This window comes from Homalodisca vitripennis, chromosome 4, assembly GCF_021130785.1.
Source record: "Homalodisca vitripennis isolate AUS2020 chromosome 4, UT_GWSS_2.1, whole genome shotgun sequence".
NCBI lineage: Eukaryota > Metazoa > Arthropoda > Insecta > Hemiptera > Cicadellidae > Homalodisca > Homalodisca vitripennis.
In genome coordinates this window covers 14,695,708-14,717,821 of record NC_060210.1, presented here as the reverse complement: position 1 = coordinate 14,717,821, position 22,114 = coordinate 14,695,708, and the positions used below count along the sequence as shown (strand labels likewise).

The following is a 22,114-nucleotide window of genomic DNA, read 5'->3' as shown; positions in this document are numbered from 1 at the left end:
TTGTTTGTGCTCTTTTGTTACCCTGCAGATTTTATGTTGTACTGTGTATAACAAAAGGAGTCACTGTGGAAACGAGAATAAAAATGTTAAAAAGATTTTTAAAAAACCATCAGAACAGGAATATCAAGAACATATTCTTTCTTCTTCAAAGTTATTAGAAATCCATTAATAAGTCAAATAAAGATGTCTTATTTTACCAGACGAAGTTAGGGCTAAGAAGCCACTTAACACTTAACCTGGTGACCAATGGCTTAAAAGTGACTTCTGAACCACCACCAATGGCCGGGCCAGTCATCCATCCCATCAGCAGCCAAGCTCGACGTTGCTTGATATCTGGTTATCTTACGATAACTGTTGTACCCACTACACTGCGTCATGGCGCAGTGTTAATTAATTACAGTAGAACTCCTCTGTTTTTTTTTCTTTTTTTTAAATTACAAGCACTATTTCCTTATAGTAAATATTACACATTATAAATTAGTGTAGCTTACTTCATTTGTTTAAAATAGAAACTTATTTTTACCTATTTAATTTTCAAAACCTTCATCATAGTCGCATTATAAAAAGTCACACTATTAATCCTGTGTTACCTCGATTATCTGTCACCTATGGGGCCAGAGGTCGATCGGAACGCTAAAAAGGTTGGATAATCAAGGGAGAGTGAACTAAGCCATTTTAAAGAGATACAAATGGTGTGCATGCCTGATTCAGGAGTGTGCAGTTTATGGTGTTGGGATTAGGCTTGGCCAAATTTTCTTCTATTATGGAGTAGTTCTTTTAACTTCTTCCCAAGCTTGTGCTGCTGAAAAAATTGTATCCTTAGAGTTTTTATTGCTTCAAAAAGATCACACACAATCCCCTGCTGTTTTCTCTAACATGGAAACATGCTTTCTTGGCCTTTTAAATCGGCTCTTCTATAATAGGAACAAAAACGTAGGAAGTAAAATTGATAAATTGTGTGTACTTCAAATGTAAGGAAGAAAAAAAACGTTATGATCCCCCAATTTTTAAATAATTAAAATAAAACCAGTTTTTATCCATTTGTTGGCTGAAGATGACTTTCCACATGAGGGCAAAATTGTTCAAGATTTCAATTCTGTTATGTTTGCAATTTTTTGACACAGTTTGAATTAGAAGCTCTTGATAAGAGGCATGACACCAACGTGTAAGTCTTAAGAATTAAGATGTACTAAAATATGTTTCTATTTTTTTTCCAGAAAATAAAAAAAAGTAGAAGTAAATCAACGTTTAAAGATTTAAATATTTGTTCCTATACAAATACCTGTTGAAAAATGAAGCTTTGAATGTATCGCACATCAAATTAACATAGGTCTATAAAATATAACAACAGGCTTTGGGATATTTCAATTGGACACATTTTTTCATTTTGATTTGTGAAAGTAAAGAATGTCTAACTGTAACTTTTATGAAAAAGCATTAAGTTGTTACAAGTAATAATTTCAATTCAGTCACTTACAGAGGACTTAAGTGTGTTTTAATATTGTAAAGATAATTCAACAGTATTTTAACAGAGTATTAAAGTTATGATTAGATAGTACAATAATTAATGTATCATTCAGGCCAATTAATGGCAAGTATGGTACAATGCTTGTTTCATGTTATAAGGAAATCTACCAATTTAAGAGCTTAAGAAGTTAATGCTCAGAGAGTATCATCATTAATTCAGAGTTTAAACAAAGCACAATCTTGGCATAAGAGTATTTATAAAACCATCTTTGTAAAAAGTAACAACAAAACTCATATACAAAAATAATTTTGAGAATAAAAGTAGTTTAAAAATATATGTATGTGTGTATGTACATAAGGTAGGAACGTATACAAGCTTTGAAAACAAATAACATGTCTGCAATAAAATCAAATTTCGCTGAAAATAAGAAAATTTGGCTCACGAAGGAACGACTATTAATTATCTCAGGAGTGTTTAAGAATGTGACAGAAAAAGAATATGTGAATATAGTGTACTGTTTTTCAATAGAAAATTGCGTGTGACGCCGCAGGCAACTGCTAGTATATATATATATATATATAGAGAGACTGACCATATATATATATATATATATATATATATATATATATATATATATATATATATATATAGACTGACCATAACTACACAAATGTTGGAAAGAACATGGAAATTTTAGATAACGAAAGGAAAGGAGAAAAATTAAACACGAAAGAAGAATTGCATATTTATCTAAAGTATAATAAAGATCCTTATAACATTTTAAATAGCAATATGAAAAATAAAACAAACCCAATTTTTAACAAAATTAAAATATTAAATACAGATTATAATAAAAATTACAACTGTGACACATTGTGGTGCTCCGTCCTACTGACACCAGACAGTAGGAAAGCTTAGCCCCAACAGAATAGCAGAGAGTATTTGGTTCTGGGGCATATTTAGGTAAGTCTCTGAGTGCAAATTCCCATTGATAAAAAAGGCCCAATTACTTGGTGTCCACATATGCCAGACCAAGACATTCACTTTTTGAGAATACTGAGCATGAGACACTACCATCCAGTGAGGATTTTCACTAGCCCAATATGTACAGTTGTCCCGATTTACGTACCAATGCAGGGTAAAAGAGGCCTTGTCATAAAAAACTAAAGATCACGATTTTGATCAAATTTCTTCATCATTATTTCGCAAAACCCCATTCTCCTATCAAAATAATCTTCATTTAGTGTTTAGTATAAAATGGGATTTTTATGGCTTAAAATTGTTCTTCTTGAAAACACTATGCACTGAATTAAAATGCACATCCTGCTCTTGGGCTACTTTTCTGAGGGAAGTATGTGGATTTTCTAAAAAAAATTCTGCAAAGCATCCAGAGAATGTTCGTCATCTGTTGCACTTTTGAGTCTTCTAGGTTTTGAACAGTTTCTTACAATACCTGTTAATTCAAACCGTTGAACAGTTTTTATGACTGTTGCATGAGATATTGGATTTCTATCTGGAAATAAATTATTGAACAAATCTCGCACTTCACAAAAGGACCTGACACGGTCACCACAGCCTCGTATCACATTAATAGCGTCACGTTCAGTTAATTCCATTGGAGAATACAAGAACACAGTTCTACATTCCAACACACTACCTGGTCTGTAGTACACTTAGTAACAGACTGAAGAGTTTATTGTTTATCTAACGACCTTGGAAAACCCAATATTCCATAAAAGCAAACATTTTCATTAAGAGACAGTGGCTGCTAGTTATCAGGAACTTCGACCTGTTATTGCCATTCTAAAAGCTATGCAATCCGCTTACAAACGAATGTGGACATTTTGTTCATAAACACCATGTCTTGCTGTGCATTAAATAAACACTTAAAGAAAAAATTTGATTAAATGTATTATCTGTTGTTTTACCTATAGTGCAGTCATTGAAGCGAAAAATACGGTCTTACCTCCGAATTTTTTTACTGTGAACCGATTTGCATGAAATTTTGGAATTAGGCTCATCTTACCTTTAACTTCAAAAGTGAAAATGATCTGAATTCTGCCTATTATTTTTAAGGGGTGTAAACAACCCCTTAATGGAAAAATTGACATTGAGCCATTTTATCGCTAGAAAACATGTCTAATAATAAGTGGTGAAATTGTAAAGTGTTTTCTAACACAATTACCTCATATTAAAATCATCAAATTTTTAACCCCCTTTCAACTCTTGATAACTACCCCTTGATAAAAAATTGTTAAACATTTTTTTTGATAAAATGAAAAGGATTTAAATATTATTCCACACTCTCAAAAATGATTATCATATTCTTAAGCTTTTCTACCCTTAAAACAAGCCCTAAATTAAAACAGTAAATATATATGATTACATAATTAAAAATAATTATATTTAGAGTAAAAAATTGCCATTTATTGAATAAAATATTAACAAATTATATAAAATTCACTCAAATGTGTTATATATACATATAGGAACGTTGGTATGTATTTATGCCTACGTTTCCAAAATATATGAGCCATATTATGTATATATATATATATATATATATATATATATACATTACAATAATTTTGGGTCTCTATTTTACTGCGTACTTTCACGTTGCTCCAAATATTCACACTCCGAAATTTTCAGTTACTAAGTAGAAAAAAATATAATAAGTTTTTGGACCATAACTCCTACAATTTTCATGCTATCACAATTTATTAAAAACCATTGTAAAGGTAATTAAGAGAGCTACGACATCCTTTATTGCAATATATAGTAAAAAAACCTTTTTCTCAAACGGTGAAGGGTTAAAGGGCTTAAGAGAGGCTGTGATTGCGCTGCCACGCGCTCTTTAAACAATCATATTTCAGTCAATTTTAGTTTTTGAAAAAACAAAAAAACCAAATTGTTTTTCAGAACAATACCTAAATTTGTCATCCCTACACTTTTATACGTATCTGTCGTCATTTTTGAGATATTATAAAAAAAGGTGGTTTTTTTTAAAATTTGAATTTTTTTTTTAAAACGTGACTTTTTTGAAAAATAAGTTTCCTGAAGCAGCCAAACTGATACAATATATTAAAGTCTTCATAATAAAGTTAATTCTAGGCGGAATACGATTAATTTTAATTTTGGGGGAAATGGCACTTTATGAAACCCATTGATTTAAAAGAAAAAACATTAGATGCTCCTCTTATTTGCAATACAGCTCACTTATTTCACGGGCAAAAGACTTTTAATTGTGCTCATTTTACAGCTTATTTCAAGCACTACAAAACCCTTTTTTATTAGAATGCATAAAATCCATCTGCTCGCCCCTAGATGGCATTGACCACATCGATTAAATTTCAACAAAATAAAAAACTGCTTTGATCTTTAATATCTAGCTTAATATTGCACTTAGAATACTTTATAAAAAAACAAAATTGTTAATTTGTTTACCTGCTACAATTTGATTTTTTTTAAATTTTTGATAAAACGTATATTTTTGGAGATATTTGCAAAAAACCGATGACAAACGTGAAAAAATTGCGAATTTTCAATTGCCAATTACTTGAAAAGTATTGGATTTTTCGAAAAACTTTATAGATGATTTTTTGGTTAAAATTAGGCCTTCTATCGATATCCGAGGTTATTTTGAAAACAAAAATTCACCCCCGAGAAGGGGTGGCAACCACCCCCAGGGTGGTTGCGGAGTTCAAATCATTTTCACTTTTGAAGTTAAGGGTAAAATGAACCTAATTCCAAAATTGTATGCAATTCGGTTCACAGTAAAAAAATTCGGAGCAATAATGCTTCAATGACTGCACTACTAACTTAGTTTTAACATAAATACCAAAAAGATTCTAATGTTTTTAAATTTCAAACAGTCGCCATTTTTGCTAGGATGGTCTTTTTGAGATTAAACTTGTGGCTACTTACTCAGAAAATTGGCCTTTAAAATGAGGTGTCATTTACCATAGGTTTCCATAAGAACTTTTTACTGAATTCTCTTCAGGACGTCCTCTATCAGTGACAAAAATTTACATAAGGTACGGTAGTACAATTTATACAGGTAAACAAAATTGCATAATACGAGGTACTTGAGATGAAGAGAGAATTCTAGTTCTCAATCAAATTTAATCCAAATGTATTTAAGAATATCATTTACAAATGAACAAAATGTCAGTAATCGACTGTATACCGGAACATGTGAATTATTGTGGAGCAATTGGCACTTGATATGGCTTATTGCCATAAATTGGATTTTCATTCAGTAGCTTTTCATTTGTGGTAGCATAACTGTGTACTGAATAATCCAAAATTGTCACAAAAAATTTAAAAATGTTAAGGACCCTACTCTAAAACAATCTGAACTCTTGGAATAAATTGTGTTCAAAGTTCAAAGAGTAGCACTTATTGCCAAAAATGCATTTAAATTTATATAAATATTATGTAATAAATAATATACAAGTGTTTCATATTTAATAAGTAAAACATACCCACACAAACCTCTTTGAACAACAAATTAATATGATACTTTTGAATAAAAAAGAAGCCCACCTACTTACAAATGTTTATTTAAACACCATAAATTAGAAGCATGAAATTTAGAGTGTTACAAAATCCTCCAAGGAATCTTTATTAATCTCTAGGATGAAAGAGTTGAAATTGTGGAACAAAAGGTTTTTGAAAAATATAAAGAAATACGTGTTCTAATGATTTGATTTTCGTTAGTTTCGTAACCCACTATTTGACTGCTCACTAATTATAAAAAAAGTGTCTTAAAAATATCTCCATTACAGTCACGTATATTACAATTTTCATTCTGCTAAGCATAACTCTTGATTATAGATTCTTCTGAAGGATCTATAATCAAGACCGTAACTATGATAAATAAATAATTCAAGCAAGTAATAAAAGTGCATATATCCAGCCCCAAACAGGGACTAGATGATTTACTTAACCAGATTTTAGGGTGAACCGACGAAAAATTGATTTAAACGGGCATCTGTTGGAGTTTTGGCATATTCCATATGGGAATTGTATAAAACAAAAGCTTCAGTGAAAATCGGATAAAGCAAAAAATGATAAATAAACACAATAGTTACAAATATTACGGAATTAAAGAAAAGTTATATTGGTTAACCGATTAATGGATTATTTCACAGTAGGTACTCCCACAAATTAGGACTATTTCTATAAGAAAGGATGTTTTGTTTAGGCCAAGATCTTTTTTTATCTCCCTCAGCGGAAAAAATTGCAATCTATTATTTTAAAAGCGAATTTACATGACATAACTACGCGGAGTGTTGGCGTACGCTGAAAATAAACAGAGCGGAGAATGCGTCTGGCCTTGGTTTGCCTTTGCTTAGTGCTTTTGCTGTGCGTGCTTTCCGCTGATTCATGATTGTACTGCCGGAACCCGTGACAGAGACTGACTGTGAGAAGTGTGCAGCGATTTGATATTGCAGGGTAGCGTGGGTAGCGAACAACAGTACAGTAAAGTCAGCAGATAGCACTGTGGTGTTGTGTCTGAGAGAGGTTAGATAGCACTAGCAGAGCAAAGGGAAGGGAGCCGGGGACGGAAACTGTGTTTGTGTAGCCTGTAGTCAGTGCAGCTGAGCTGTCAAGTATGCTGTAACAAGGTTTTATCTTTAATTTGCTTATCTACAATTCTAATTACCTTCCTCCATAATATGGCAACTGCAAATTATGTGCTTAGTTCGACGCTAATGCTGATAGTATTAGCAACTTCAGAAGTTCATGGTAAGTTTGGGTTTTCAACAAAATCAATAATATATTTAGCTACTGTTCTTAGATAAGACATTGTGGTTGAACTACAATTATTGATAGTTGACTTTGTTATAAAATTTAGATCTGTGAATATTTTTCATATTCTTAGAAGTTTAGGCTAGCTAACCTTATAAAAAATGTAAATAGACTAGGCCTAGATTGATTTAGGTACATATTATTGAATTTGATTTGCCATAGCATATATCTGATTGATTAAATATTATGGGAAGTCTTCATGATTATACAAGATTACTAAATATTATGTAATTGAGAAAATACAAATTACATACTTGGAATTATACTGAAATTGCCTATCCTGCAATATTCTACCTAAAGGGTTGCAGATATCACTAAGTGGGGGGGATGTTCCTTACTACTAACTGATTACTAATGTCCCTCTAGTGTATTGGGTGGATGGAAAATACAAGGCAAAACAGTTAATGGAGAGTGTAAATGGATAAAATTGAACTAAATGGTGATATTTTGAATTACATTACATTTGAATTAATTTACACTGGGAACCATGAGCTCTTGGAGCTGTTGAGGTTATATGTTTCAGTTGTGCATAATAAATAAATTATAAGTGATATACAGCACAAAATAGTATCTGTATGTTATTGCTATAATAGGCTATATACTACACAACTTATATTCTATGGTATAAGGCATTCCATTGTAACAGATGTGTCATTCGGACACATTTCTAAGTATTCAAAATGTTTTTATGTGATATGATTTTGATAGATTTATAATGTAGATGTTTTAAAACCAATGTTTTATATTTGTACATTATCATAGTCTAAAATATATTTGGCTGTAGTATTATAAGCGGCCATCAATACAATCAAATCAACTATTAATTGGAAATATCTAGTCTATCGAATATAAAAACATTCAACCTGTAGGTATTCATAATTACTCATTTGCCAGCTGTTTTCATTTTACCAGAATAGCAATATTGTTGAAAATAATTTAATTCAATGAAGTGAAATTATTTACATACTAGTATTTAAACTAGTTACATCGACAAAAAAATGGTAATGAACATTAGGTCTCAAAATGTATTTTTAAAACATTGAACAATTTTTAAATATATATCTTCACTAAAATAAAGTTTTAAAAGCCCATAACGTTATTCAGTTCGACATTGTTCAAAATTAATTCAAAGTAAAATCATGAGTAATGCCCGCAAGTATAATGGCAATGTAGCCTACGTGTGTTCTTGGTTTCACAAGGTGTCAAGCACGTTTAACCTTGAAAAAAAAGAAGGTAAATATATTATAGTAAGTTAATAGTAGGGCTATAGTATATATTTTTAAGACCAGCAGAACAAGGGTGGGCCATAAGTCACTTGACAAAAATGCATTGCGATAGTAAGTATTAATTTAGTATAAAGTATATGTTAAATATAAATGTTTATAATTTTAATTGTCGTACCAAGTAACAAAGACATGCCTAAAGTAAATGTTCAAAGTGTCCTCCATTATTTTCTATACACCTGTAACATCTTTTAAGCACAGAAGCGCATATATGGTGTCAGTGATGGCTTTGGTAGATAATTCTTCAAGTACAGATTCAATATGTTCTCTTAATAGTTGCAGATCCCTTGGTTTCTCTGAATAAACTTTGTCTTTTACAATTCTCCAAATTGAAAAGTGCATTGGGGTGATGTCGAGTGAATGCGCAGGCCATTCAGTTGTACCTCGTCTTTCTATCCATTCTTCAAAAGTCTCATTAAAGAAATTTCGGTACTTTGGGATTATACCGACCACACCAGTATGAAGAACACAAAAATAGAAATTTATAGAAACAAACATGATAGAACGAAAAAACAACTCTTCAATTACAAAATTACAAACTTACAAGCATTTCCAGGTATTGTGATCGGTATTGTTGTCGCTGTTATCTTATCTTTCTCGAGAATCCTGATTACGGCAGGCCGCGCGGCATCACGTGATTTGCACGGTACATCATTGCCTTTCCATTACAATTCAATTTATATTTCTGATTAGCCCCTCTAGAATTTGATATTTTACTGATAGGTACTATCTCGAGGGATGTTTTTCTTTCGTCGACATCAGCGCGGGGCAGCACCGAAGGTGCTGCCGAAGCCCGCGCTGATGGCCGGAGGCACTCGCATTTTGGGTGGCGGAATGTGATCAAGAATAAAAACAAGTTTTGAGTGTTTTTTTAATAAAAAGTTTAGTTTGGTAAATGTTTGTTTTTGTTGAATTTTTGTGTTTGGAGAAATGTAGAGGTAAAACACGGAAGTACAACAAAGCGATGCACCAGCTGAACGGGCGGCGAGACTCTGCAATCACGTTATCTACTAGACGCTCGACTTTGACCTCTGTCTGAGGATGGGGAGGTGTTTGCGATAAGACAATTCCTGTTTTATATTGACGAAATATTGTTCTACGCTAATCTAGTAATCAGTAGAAACGAAATGTGAAATAACGATTCATGTCTGGGTGTGGTCGGTATAATCCCAAAGTACCGAAATTTCTCACATTGTTCACGTAGTGAGGAGGTGCACCATCTTGCTGCCAAATTAATTTTTCACAAATAGGTTGTAGTTGTTCGAATGCAGGACTGTTTTCCAATTCAACTGTTACCTCATGTAACATGTCATGGTAATTAACAGCATTAACTGTTTGTTTTAAAAAGAATGGTCCAATAAGTCCACCAGCAAAGATTCCAGCCCACACACATACTCCAGGGGCATTTAATTCAGTCTAAAATAAAAAAAACTAATAAATAGAAAATGACTAAATGTGGGTTTTCAGAATCCCAGAACGAACAAATATTTCTGTACATTCGACCATTAAGTTTGAATGTTGCCTCATCGCTCCACAAAATGGATTTATAAAATGTATTGTCAGCTTCTTGTCTTATTACGTACCACTTACAAAATTCCATTCGCCTGTCATAATCATCTTCATTAAAACCTTACAGTAAAGTAGGGTGATATGGTTTCAGCCCTACCATTTTTAATATTCTTCTAATGCTAGTTTTAGATATACCAAGCTAACTAAACGCTCTTCGGGTTGATTTTGATGGCGATTGGACAAAACTTTGCGCTACAGTCATGACGTTTTCTTCTGTTGTAACAGATTTAGGCCTACTAATCGTGGAAGATCACCTACAGACCCATTCACTTCAAACCTTTTATTTAGGTTATGAATGGCTTGTCGTGATAATGGTCTATTGTTTAGAAATTGATTCACAAATGACTCTTTACTACGTAATTGTAATTATGATCATGTAACCACCACTGCTGAAGAATAAAAACATGTTCTCTTATTGGGAGCTTATTATTCATGATTAACTTAATTATTTAGAAAATTTAATCTACCAAAACCACGTATAACAAGATGCTAACTTCAACATAACTCAAACATAACCTAATACTGTAGTTTTGTTGTAACAGCTGACAGGTTACAACTAGAATTAAATTGATACTGAGTGACTGGTAGTGTCAAGTGACCTATGGCCCCACCCTGGATATATATACACGCGATCTTTCACAACTGCCATTGTGTACCCCATGGGGTATACACCAGGCTTTTGTAAAGTGCGTTGTGCGCCTGGTGAGGGATACGTTGCTATGCATTTCATCATTATTTTTATTGTTTGCCTGTCTTGGTGATTTGTTAAATTTGATCCCGTTCTTAAAGACTTTCGTATACTCCATCAGACGCACGATTGCTTAATTTTTTAGGCACCCCTTAGAGTACAAGGAGAAAAATTGTAAAAGTATAGTGAAATAATTGTTTTTTGCAAAATTGCTAATCCTACATACCTTTCTCATTATACCTAGATGTTTTATGTAAAAGAAACCGATTAATTTTTTTGCCATTATTATTGAAAAATTTGATGGCAAATAAAATAGTCCGGAAAAACGCTAATGTTGTGAACGTGTGTTAAAGAAAAAGAACAATAAATAACTCACTGTATATTATCAACTGTCACTAATGTACTGCCTATTACTCTACCCGAGGGTAAAAAAGCAAATTGTCTTACCTAAGAACCAACTACCTTACCTTATCGTAACTATGCAATACTTCAACATGACAAAGTAACATTGCTGCAAAGTTGATACAATACAGTAAAAAAGAAATGTTTATTCTTGTTCAATAAGTTTATATTTTTCTTTAATTTCCCACGGAAAACATAAACTATGTATACGTGTGTTTAGCATAAAATGCATAAGTATTTATTTTGGATTATTTAGGGTAATTGAGATGGAAGCCGCTTGAACATGTCAGTGGGTACTTGCACGCCTATTTCAGTAGGGCCTATGTCAGTGGGTACTCGCATGGCCTATCTCAGCAGGGCTCATCTTCTCAATTAATGTGTGCTAGGCCCATTCTCTGCACTACAGGAGGATAACAAAAACAAGCCATTAAGATAAAGAAACTTTGCACACAAAAACAAGACATAATGATAAAAGAAATCTATACTGATAAGAATAGCAGTGTTCTAAATTTTCTACAAGCCAATGTCCAGTGTATTCGGAATAAAGCTTCTTGAATATGAATACTTTACGTATATTTTGTAACTGGATGTATTGTGTATCCCAGAATGGAATTGAATTAAATTTTAAAAAATCTTAATCTATCAAAGTACATTATATACAAGAATGGTGTCTTAAAGTTCTTTTGTCCAGTGTATGTTTTTAAGAAACTATAGAACATACATAGATATGTATCGTAAGTAATATAACATATTATCTTAGTAGGCAAGTCTTCAATTAAAACTGTTATAAAATTTTAAGTCGTATTTTAAAATCTAAATACATATGTCTTACATTATCATATAGTAATCAACTCATCAGTGGTGTACAATGGATGTTAAATTAGGTAGTTTTTTTAAAGTTAGGTGTTTTGTGTCTCTTTTTATTTTTATGCATTTCAGTAATTTATTAAAAAATTTGCTTCTCTAGTAGTTAGGTTTCTTCTTAAAAAATTCTCCATGTTTTGGGCATGATAATCGTGGAAGTTCCCCAGAAGTGTTAAATTCTGGTATTAATGATTGACTGCCAAAAATGGTTTCATATATATAAATTTTATTAACAGTAATTTATTATTTGTCCCTTAAAATGGCACATGACAATCTAAATGTAATAAAATTCTTAAAGCTCGTTTTTGCAGAACTAATATTCTGTCTCAATTTTTCTTGATGTCACATATATATCCTAATTCCAAATGAAAAAGGAGAATGTATGAAGGCAAAATTTATTGTGAGTTTCTCTTGAACAAATTTATGATAATCTGTAGATGGCATAAATTCCTGAGGTTATTCATTGTATGACATAAGCTAGTCAACATGATTGTCCCAATTAAGATTTTCATTGATAATAAAACTCAACAATTGTTGGTGGTCGGTTTGCGTAATTGTGGCATGATGAATACAAATATTTGAATGATATTTATTTCTATTTTGTTTAGTTCTAAAAAGAATGAAATAAGTTTTGTAAGGATTTAAAAGTAACTTATGTTTACACAAAAACCTATGTATTTTGTTTCAATTTCATGATACCTTTACTTAATTTAATCTAATTTACTGGATGCAAAAAAAAATGGGAAATATTCTTTGAGAATGATTCTGGTCTTATGGATACTGAAACTTTTGTAATATATGTCAAAAAAAATATTTTTGATCTGTGTCACTTTTGCTCTTTTTTTGGCTTAAGAATAATAGTGGGCCTAACATGCATGCTCAGAGTAAGAGGCTTAAAAGTAATTGATATTGTGATAGTTTGAAACAAGAAAGAACATGTTTTTTATCATGTTTACAAGAGAAGAGATGACAGGACAAGATATTGAAGTCCCTAATTGATCATATCTATTTAAGAGGAGATAAGATAATAGCTAGATCAATAATTGTTGTTGTTAAAGTAAAGATATCTGATGCTATCCTTGCTTATAGCATATGCAAGCTTCTCATGTTGACAATCAGAGATACAGTCCATAATTGAGAAACATTTCTGACATCTCAGATTGATTGGGGCTGAGTATCAGATGATTAAATGTCTTCAGAGGATGCTCATTTGACCTTGGACAATTTATTAAAATATGATTTATAAGAAGGTATCTGATGCTATCCTTGCTTATAGCATATGCAAGCTTCTCATGTTGACAATCAGAGATACAGTCCATAATTGAGAAACATTTCTGACATCTCAGATTGATTGGGGCTGAGTATCAGATGATTAAATGTCTTCAGAGGATGCTCATTTGACCTTGGACAATTTATTAAAATATGATTTATAAGAAGGTATCTGATGCTATCCTTGCTTATAGCATATGCAAGCTTCTCATGTTGACAATCAAAGATACAGTCCATAATTGAGAAACATTTCTGACATCTCAGATTGATTGGGGCTGAGTATCAGATGATTAAATGTCTTCAGAGGATGCTCATTTGACCTTGGACAATTTATTAAAATATGATTTATAAGAAGGCAACCATTCTGAAAACTACTTTTAACATATAAAAGGAACCTAGAAATCCATGGATGACATAGGCAATACTTAAGAAACTAAAAAAAGTGATCAACTTTTCAAGCAGCTTAAGAAGAGACCAGATAATGAAAACTTTCAAAATGAATACAAATTGTTAAGGAATTAAGTAAGTAACAATATTTTTTGTGCAAAAATGAATTTTGATACGGCAAATTTAGAGAAAAATAACAGGTATATTAAATAAACTTGGAAAAAAATTATTAGGATCAGGGAAAGAATGAAAAGATGAATATAGATAGTGTGATACGTTTTTTTATATGTTAAACAAAGTAGATATGTGTACAAAAGAAGTGGACAATTTAATATTTAATTAATTCTTGTAATATACAAGATATTCAAAGAACTTTTATAATAAATAACCCTTTCAAATTGTGAAACACATCTTCTCTACTGACCTAGAACCATGAACCAATACTCACACAAGTACATCAATATTGATCCACTTTGTCAGGTTATATCCGACACAGTTCTGGCACGTGTAGCTCATCAAACTTCCTGTCTGGTCATACTCGAGCAACTCCTGCTCACTAGTTAGGTTTTCTCCATTGTTCCCATCAAAAACTACGCCTCCTGTCATAATTACGGCTATGCATTACCCCTAAGCTATGTATCTGACTCCCTTGCGTAAACCTTGTTGAGCAAAGGAGTAGATACTCCGCCTAGTGAAACTGTTCCGACGTTTCCTCTTTGAGTACCTTCCAAGTAACTCCTGTCATAATTATGGCTATGCATTACCCCTAAGCTATGTATCTGACTCCCTTGCGTAAACCTTGTTGAGCAAAGGAGTAGATACTCCGCCTAGTGAAACTGTTCCGACGTTTCCTCTTTGAGTACCTTCCAAGTAACTCCTGTCATAATTATGGCTATGCATTACCCCTAAGCTATGTATCTGACTCCCTTGCGTAAACCTTGTTGAGCAAAGGAGTAGATACTCCGCCTAGTGAAACTGTTCCGACGTTTCCTCTTTGAGTATCTTCCAAGTAACTCCTGTCATAATTATGGCTATGCATTACCCCTAAGCTATGTATCTGACTCCCTTGCGTAAACCTTGTTGAGCAAAGGAGTAGATACTCCGCCTAGTGAAACTGTTCCGACGTTTCCTCTTTGAGTATCTTCCAAGTACCTCCTGTCATAATTATGGCTATGCATTACCCCTAAGCTATGTATCTGACTCCCTTGCGTAAACCTTGTTGAGCAAAGGAGTAGATACTCCGCCTAGTGAAACTGTTCCGACGTTTCCTCTTTGAGTATCTTCCAAGTACCTCCTGTCATAATTATGGCTATGCATTACCCCTAAGCTATGTATCTGACTCCCTTGCGTAAACCTTGTTGAGCAGAGGAGTAGATACTCCGCCTAGTGAAACTGTTCCGACGTTTCCTCTTTGAGTATCTTCCAAGTACCTCCTGTCATAATTATGGCTATGCATTACCCCTAAGCTATGTATATGACTCCCTTGCGTAAACCTTGTTGAGCAGAGGAGTAGATACTCCGCCTAGTGAAACTGTTCCGACGTTTCCTCTTTGAGTATCTTCCAAGTACCTCCTGTCATAATTATGGCTATGCATTACCCCTAAGCTATGTATCTGACTCCCTTGCGTAAACCTTGTTGAGCAGAGGAGTAGATACTCCGCCTAGTGAAACTGTTCCGACGTTTCCTCTTTGAGTATCTTCCAAGTACCTCCTGTCATAATTATGGCTATGCATTACCCCTAAGCTATGTATCTGACTCCCTTGCGTAAACCTTGTTGAGCAGAGGAGTAGATACTCCGCCTAGTGAAACTGTTCCGACGTTTCCTCTTTGAGTATCTTCCAAGTACCTCCTGTCATAATTATGGCTATGCATTACCCCTAAGCTATGTATCTGACTCCCTTGCGTAAACCTTGTTGAGCAGAGGAGTAGATACTCCGCCTAGTGAAACTGTTCCGACGTTTCCTCTTTGAGTATCTTCCAAGTACCTCCTGTCATAATTATGGCTATGCATTACCCCTAAGCTATGTATCTGACTCCCTTGCGTAAACCTTGTTGAGCAAAGGAGTAGATACTCCGCCTAGTGAAACTGTTCCGACGTTTCCTCTTTGAGTATCTTCCAAGTACCTCCTGTCATAATTATGGCTATGCATTACCCCTAAGCTATGTATCTGACTCCCTTGCGTAAACCTTGTTGAGCAGAGGAGTAGATACTCCGCCTAGTGAAACTGTTCCGACGTTTCCTCTTTGAGTATCTTCCAAGTACCTCCTGTCATAATTATGGCTATGCATTACCCCTAAGCTATGTATCTGACTCCCTTGCGTAAACCTTGTTGAGCAGAGGAGTAGATACTCCGCCTAGTGAAACTGTTCCGACGTTTCCTCTTTGAGTATCTTCCAAGTAACTCCTGTCATAATTACGGCTATGCATTACCCCTAAGCTATGTATCTGACTCCCTTGCGTAAACCTTGTTGAGCAAAGGAGTAGATACTCCGCCTAGTGAAACTGTTCCGACGTTTCCTCTTTGAGTACCTTCCAAGTACCTCCTGTCATAATTATGGCTATGCATTACCCCTAAGCTATGTATCTGACTCCCTTGCGTAAACCTTGTTGAGCAAAGGAGTAGATACTCCGCCTAGTGAAACTGTTCCGACGTTTCCTCTTTGAGTATCTTCCAAGTACCTCCTGTCATAATTACGGCTATGCATTACCCCTAAGCTATGTATCTGACTCCCTTGCGTAAACCTTGTTGAGCAGAGGAGTAGATACTCCGCCTAGTGAAACTGTTCCGACGTTTCCTCTTTGAGTATCTTCCAAGTACCTCCTGTCATAATTACGGCTATGCATTACCCCTAAGCTATGTATCTGACTCCCTTGCGTAAACCTTGTTGAGCAGAGGAGTAGATACTCCGCCTAGTGAAACTGTTCCGACGTTTCCTCTTTGAGTATCTTCCAAGTACCTCCTGTCATAATTATGGCTATGCATTACCCCTAAGCTATGTATCTGACTCCCTTGCGTAAACCTTGTTGAGCAGAGGAGTAGATACTCCGCCTAGTGAAACTGTTCCGACGTTTCCTCTTTGAGTATCTTCCAAGTACCTCCTGTCATAATTACGGCTATGCATTACCCCTAAGCTATGTATCTGACTCCCTTGCGTAAACCTTGTTGAGCAAAGGAGTAGATACTCCACCTAGTGAAACTGTTTCGACGTTTCCTCTTTGAGTACCTTCCAAGTCAGAGTAGGAGACTAAATTCCATTACTTTCCTGGCTTAGACGATTTAATAGGCTACAATTTGTCTATTTCCTCCTAGAATAAATGGGTCAATGCTAAATAGTTGTAAAAAATATGGTTATCTCTAAATAGTTATGGTTTATAATTTATTTTCACTATACAGTTCTTATAGGAAAATACATGTTTCTAACTAACCATACAATACAACTTGCAGCTATAAACAGTTCTTGGGGGTGTCGGAGGAATAACCTTGTTTGACTATTTGGGGAAAAACTATGAGTTTTATATATATATATATATATATATATATATATATAATAAATCATTATTGGAATGAATAACGATTACAATAAAATTCATATTGTCATATTGGCACGAAAGTGCGTCCTTCGGATTGAGCTGGTGTCTTTTCATGATAATGTAGTATATTGAGTTACCTATGAATTCACCCCGATCCATATCTCTCACTCCATAGTTGTCCCACTTGAACTACTATGGTGTAATAACTGGCCAGAAAGTGACTTTCATAATGTAGTATATTGAGTTACCTATGAATTCACCCAGATCCATATCTCTCACTCCATAGTTGTCCCCCTTGAACTACTATGGTGTAATAACTGGCCAGAAAGTGACTTTCATGATAATGTAGTATATTGAGTTACCTATGAATTCACCCCGATCCATATCTCTCACTCCATAGTTGTCCCTCTTGAACTACTATGGTGTAATAACTGGCCAGAAAGTGACTTTCATGATAATGTAGTATATTGAGTTACCTATGAATTCACCCCGATCCATATCTCTCACTCCATAGTTGTCCCCCTTGAACTACTATGGTGTAATAACTAGCCAGAAAGTGACTTTCATGCTATAATCAAATTGCAGAGACAAATGACTATTTTTCATAACTTAATTCTTTTAGTGCTACAGCGTCTACGTGGTAGATAGATCCTATATTTATGTTGAGAAGTGTTAGCATTTCTGTGGTATACACGGTGTATTTAAACATTGAATCGCAAAAAGTATATATATTTATACCCACATTCACCAAGATTATTAATATTACTGGTTGTAAATGGTGTTATTTCATTCCAAAAACCTTAGAGTATTGGTATTTGGTTATTAGATTGCTGGTGACGGAATGAAAAAAAAAACAAGTTAGTTTTATTGTTTATATTTTAAGTGATTAGACTCTATGCTTTGTGTTTCATCATTCTATGCTGTTTTATTCAACCTTAAAAGTGTAGTTATTTGTGGAAATGTGTAGTTTCTCAAGAATTAATATTTCCTTGAACAACAATTTTATGTTTCATTGATACTCTTGATTTCTTCTTAGTAATAGTTAAAATAATTATGAAATTTGTTCTGCTTTGTTAGCTGTTTATGATGATAGTTCATACTATCATTTAAAAATTGTTTATGTAAAACTATTTCTTAACAAAAATATACTAAAATAAAAGTATATTCTTTCTACTTTTTTTTTGTCTTCTTTGAAACAATAATGTAATAAAGGAAGATACAACCTGAAACAAGAAAATGGTAAATGGACAGATGTTGGTGAAATTTGTATGTTTTTCATAGAATTGTTAACACTTCTAGGTATGATAATATACCAGGTGTCATAGCATTAAAAGGGGGTTAATAAATCTTATTATTTAAGACAGATTACAAAATTGAAGCAACTTTAAACAAATTATGTATTAGCACAAGGGTATCCACATTGAAAAATACGCATCCGTAAAACTTAGATGTGTTTCAGAATGACTTTCCAAACCGCTATTGTATTGTAGAGATATTAGTTTTATTGATTTATTTAAGTGGTTGATTATTACATTTATTACCACAGTTTTTATCAACAGGTTTCATCAAGTGTGAGTCATTCAGAACTTTCTCAACAGATTATACACTTTGTTCCGAAGATCAATACTGCTGTGGTACAAATAACTTAAATTGCTGTTCATATGCAAGGTAAGATATAACGGTCCCTAGATTATAAGTGAAGCTATGAGTAACAGTGACTATTTGGGGTGGAGAATGAAAGACTATATATATATATATCTTTATATATATATATATTTCTTGTGTTCGTGTGTATGTGACTGAACTCCTCCTAAAGTTTTGATGAAATTTTGTGTGTGTTTTCAATGGAATTCAAGAATGGTTTAGATTCTCAATTTGGTCCACTGGCAAATGATTTATGAATTAATTTTTAATTTCTAAGTACTTGTTGATTTTAGAATGTTTTACCTTCGATCCGGCAGACTGCGCTGTGACACGTAATACAAAATGAACTGATACTTAACAGCTGTTAATACTTTCAGCTGAAGTTCATCAAAGAGGCAGAAACATTTGTTTACATTAAAAATTTAGAAAATTATTATTGTAAAGTGCTTGATTAGTAGTGTAATGCACATTGCATAGACAAAGTTACTACCTAATTTTAAATTTAGATTGCACCAATGATCAATAAACTATCTAATGCAATGAAAATACTATTGAACACTGATATAAAAACTACCTCATTGTACAAAGCCGTGAAAGTTTGCACATAAGGTAATCGAATTTGGTTAGATCGAAGGTAAATGTAAAGAGCCGAAAGAAGATGATTTATGATCGAAATTGGTTTTCATTGATACATTTTCTTGATTGGAGCACAAGGCAAACTCCACAATAATACTGGAAATATCGTAGACAGAAAATTAATTTAACAAACCGAATTTGATGTTTTTTTCCCTTGGGGCAGCATACCTTAAGCCTCAAGGGCTTTTTGTGCACCCCGGAAACACACCATGAGGCCCACCAGTCTACAATTTCAGCAGTTCCACAAACCGCCGAAAACAACCTATCAGGTCCTCTTGGGAAAATTTACCACCCCTGTCCAAACTACCAAAGATGGTATACCGCTCCCTTGCTATTGAGGGGCAATCAAAGAGCAGGTGCTCAGCAGTTTCCTCCTGCTCATTACACCTTCTACAGAGCAGATCCTCCTGAAGGATGCCTACTCTGTGAAGATTCTTTCAGGTGACTATGCCCCGTAATGAAACCAATAACCCGAGAAGACATTGATCTATTTAATGAGAGAAAGTCCAACGCTACTCTGAAGGAAGGTGACTAATACCATTCTACTCATTCTCAAGCCTGGATGCAACCTCCGAATCCATTTCGAGACAACCCTAGAGGATTCACACCTTGGAACACCGCAGAACGGTTGACTCCCCCTTCATAATTGTCGCTGAGCCCCGGTTGGCCAGGGCATCAGCTCTTTCGTTCCCAGGAATCCCCTCATGACCAGGAACCCAACAAACGGTCACATTGTTGATTCTGGCAAGGGAGGAGACGGCCTGATAGCAATCCCAAACCAGTTTGGATTTGATCTCGCAAGAGTCCAGCGCCATCAGCGCCGCCTGACTGTCCGTGAAAATATTAATCGTCTTGCTCCTATATCGCAGACGAAAATTCTCACGAGCACATTCCATAATAGCTGCAACCTCCGCTTGAAAAACTGCTGGATATGGACCCATAGGAACCACCAGCTCTCTACATGGTCTCACTCCCAGAATTCCAGCGCCTGTGCCGCTTTTTGTTTTAGAGCCGTCTGTGAACCATTCAGCAAGGCAGGCCATCCTTTGGATACCCGCCAGATGAGCTACCACCATCTTGGCCTCCGTTTTTGCCACCAGACGACAGCTCCATACATTAGTGCAGGTCTAACCACGGAAACATGAAGCCAGTACAAGAGCCTCGGCTTCAGTCCCCAGGGCCCACCTATCACACGTCTGCATTGCATTAGAGACCATTTCCCCCTGGCAATGACCCTTTCTAGATGAGGTCCCCAGATTAGAACCCTACCTACTTGTCCGATGCCCAAATACTTGACCTCAGACTTCAGCTCAATGGAAGAGCCTCTGAATAGAAAGGGACCAATGCCCTCCATCTGTCGCCTCCTGGTAAAGGCAACCACAGCAGCCTTGGTGGGGTTGACAGTGAGCCCAACCTCATCGCACCAATTTCCCACCATGTTCAGAGCAGCATTGATCAGTTCCGTGATTGTTGTGTTGAACTTGCCACTCACAAGAATCACAATATCATCTGCGTACCCTGTGCAAAGACACCGCTACTATTCAAAGAATTTAGCAGGTCGTCCACAACCAGGTTCCACAGAAGAGGAGAGAGGACGCCACCCTGCGGACAGCCCCTCATTTGATTCTTTATAACCAAATTAGTTTATCGACATTCCATCTATATAAAGTAATTGTACTGAATAACTTATTAACACCTAGCAAAAACCACGAAAGACAGATGCAGGAAATGTAGTTCATACCTTCATAATTCGCCCAAGAGGCTCACGAAGGAACGACTATTAATTATCTCAGGAGTGTTTAAGAATGTGACAGAAAAAGAATATGTGAATATAGTGTACTGTTTTTCAATAGAAAATTGCGTGTGACGCCGCAGGCAACTGCTAGTATATATATATATATATATATATATATAATTATATATATATAATTATATATACATAGATAATATTTCCTACTACTCTTTAACATTGTTATTTTATCTCATAAGGTATTATGCCCTAACCAAATAAAAAGTACTTTTTAATTCAATGCAGAATCTCTTTAGGTTTTACAAATTTTTTAAAAGTACATCCTAAATGCAATAATTTATCATGATTGAATAAATGTAAGAATATTTATTCTAGTTAAAACTGAAATCTGTATGTTGTTTGTGCTAATAATGAATATGCCTAGGTACTTAGGCTATTTTTTTATACAAAAATGTAATTTTATATCCGAGTATCGTATAAATAGGACAGTGTTAAATAGTGGTGTCTGGGACTGGAGTGGGTTATCACTGAGGTTCAAGTAGCTGCTTATGCGTGTGTATGGCTGTCCTTTAGTTTACTACTCAGTGTGAGTTTGGCAGTTATACAACTGTGTTCTAATGTGCAAAGTTTAGTGTTAGAAGAACTAAGTCTTTTTTGGCATCTTTCTTTTCTTTGGTCACCACGAATTACCACATGTGACATTACTGGAATACAGTTGAAGATTTGGGTGTACATCTAACTAACTGTTAATTACATGTCTAGGAATAAACTTACTTTGCTGAAATCTTTCATTTACTTAAGTGA

At 34.4% G+C, this 22,114-nt stretch overlaps 1 protein-coding gene across 1 annotated transcript in view; it reads left to right on the top strand.

Moving 5' to 3' along the window:
• Positions 1–6,895: 6,895 nt before the first annotated feature.
• Positions 6,896–22,114, top strand: part of LOC124358963 — a 39,614-nt gene continuing 24,395 nt past the window's right edge. The window contains exons 1-2 of the mRNA XM_046811251.1: positions 6,896–7,222; positions 18,840–18,948. Coding sequence (XP_046667207.1) covers positions 7,153–7,222; positions 18,840–18,948 — 179 coding nt within the window. The 5' untranslated portion in view covers positions 6,896–7,152. The remainder of the gene's footprint in view (positions 7,223–18,839; positions 18,949–22,114) is intronic.